Consider the following 699-nt stretch of genomic DNA (forward strand, 5'->3'; position numbering starts at 1 on the left):
AAAAAAAAAAAGAAAAGAAAAAAAGAAAATAATGAAGAAAATTAAGCAGGTCGCAGCGGTGGGGTTATTCCCCAGTTTGCAGGCTCGCTGGTTGCTCTGCTCTGTTTCGGAGGGTGGCTGCAAATAATTGCACGGCCCATTCAATTCTGCATTTGGAGAAGCGACCGTAAGCCCGAGCGGGAGGTAAACACGCAGAAATGCACTTACCTGCACAGAAAGTTCCACAAAGCAAGGCGAAAGTCAGCCACGAAGCAATCATATTCCTTTACTTTTTTCTCCTCGTGTGCCCCTCTATCCCCAAGGGAAACAAAAATAAAAATAAAAAGATCGAGAGAGTGAAAGAAGGGGGGAGAAGCGAGGCTCTGCCCTCTCTCTCTCGCTCTTAAAAAGAAGAAAAAAATCCTGAAAAAAAAAATCGGATTTAATTCCTTCGCAGTTGCAAAATGTATCCAGTGGAGAGGAACAGCCCCGCAGCGCCCGGACGGTTCGACCTGCTCCCGCCTGGCCCCGGCGTTTGCTCCGAGCTTTCCAAGAGTTTCTTTCCCTGGGCTTTTGTGCTGGGAGCGCGGCGTGCACCACACACCGACTCCCCCTCCTCCTCCTCCTCCTCCTCCCAACCCAGCCCCTCCGGCTCCCCCAGCAGCAGGGGCGAGCGCACACGCACACGCGCGCGTGCGCGCACACCCCCCCCTCCCCTCC

At 53.2% G+C, this 699-nt stretch overlaps 1 protein-coding gene across 1 annotated transcript in view; it reads right to left on the minus strand.

Moving 5' to 3' along the window:
- ACVR2B (activin A receptor type 2B) overlaps positions 1-583 on the minus strand; it is a 99,343-nt gene extending 98,760 nt beyond the window's left edge. Inside the window, exon 1 of the mRNA XM_019474259.1 lies at positions 208-583. Within this exon, the coding sequence (XP_019329804.1) occupies positions 208-259 (52 nt within the window). The 5' untranslated portion in view covers positions 260-583. The remainder of the gene's footprint in view (positions 1-207) is intronic.
- Between the last annotated feature and the right edge of the window lie 116 nt (positions 584-699).

This window comes from Aptenodytes forsteri, unplaced genomic scaffold, assembly GCF_000699145.1.
Source record: "Aptenodytes forsteri isolate BGI_AS27 unplaced genomic scaffold, ASM69914v1 Scaffold296, whole genome shotgun sequence".
NCBI lineage: Eukaryota > Metazoa > Chordata > Aves > Sphenisciformes > Spheniscidae > Aptenodytes > Aptenodytes forsteri.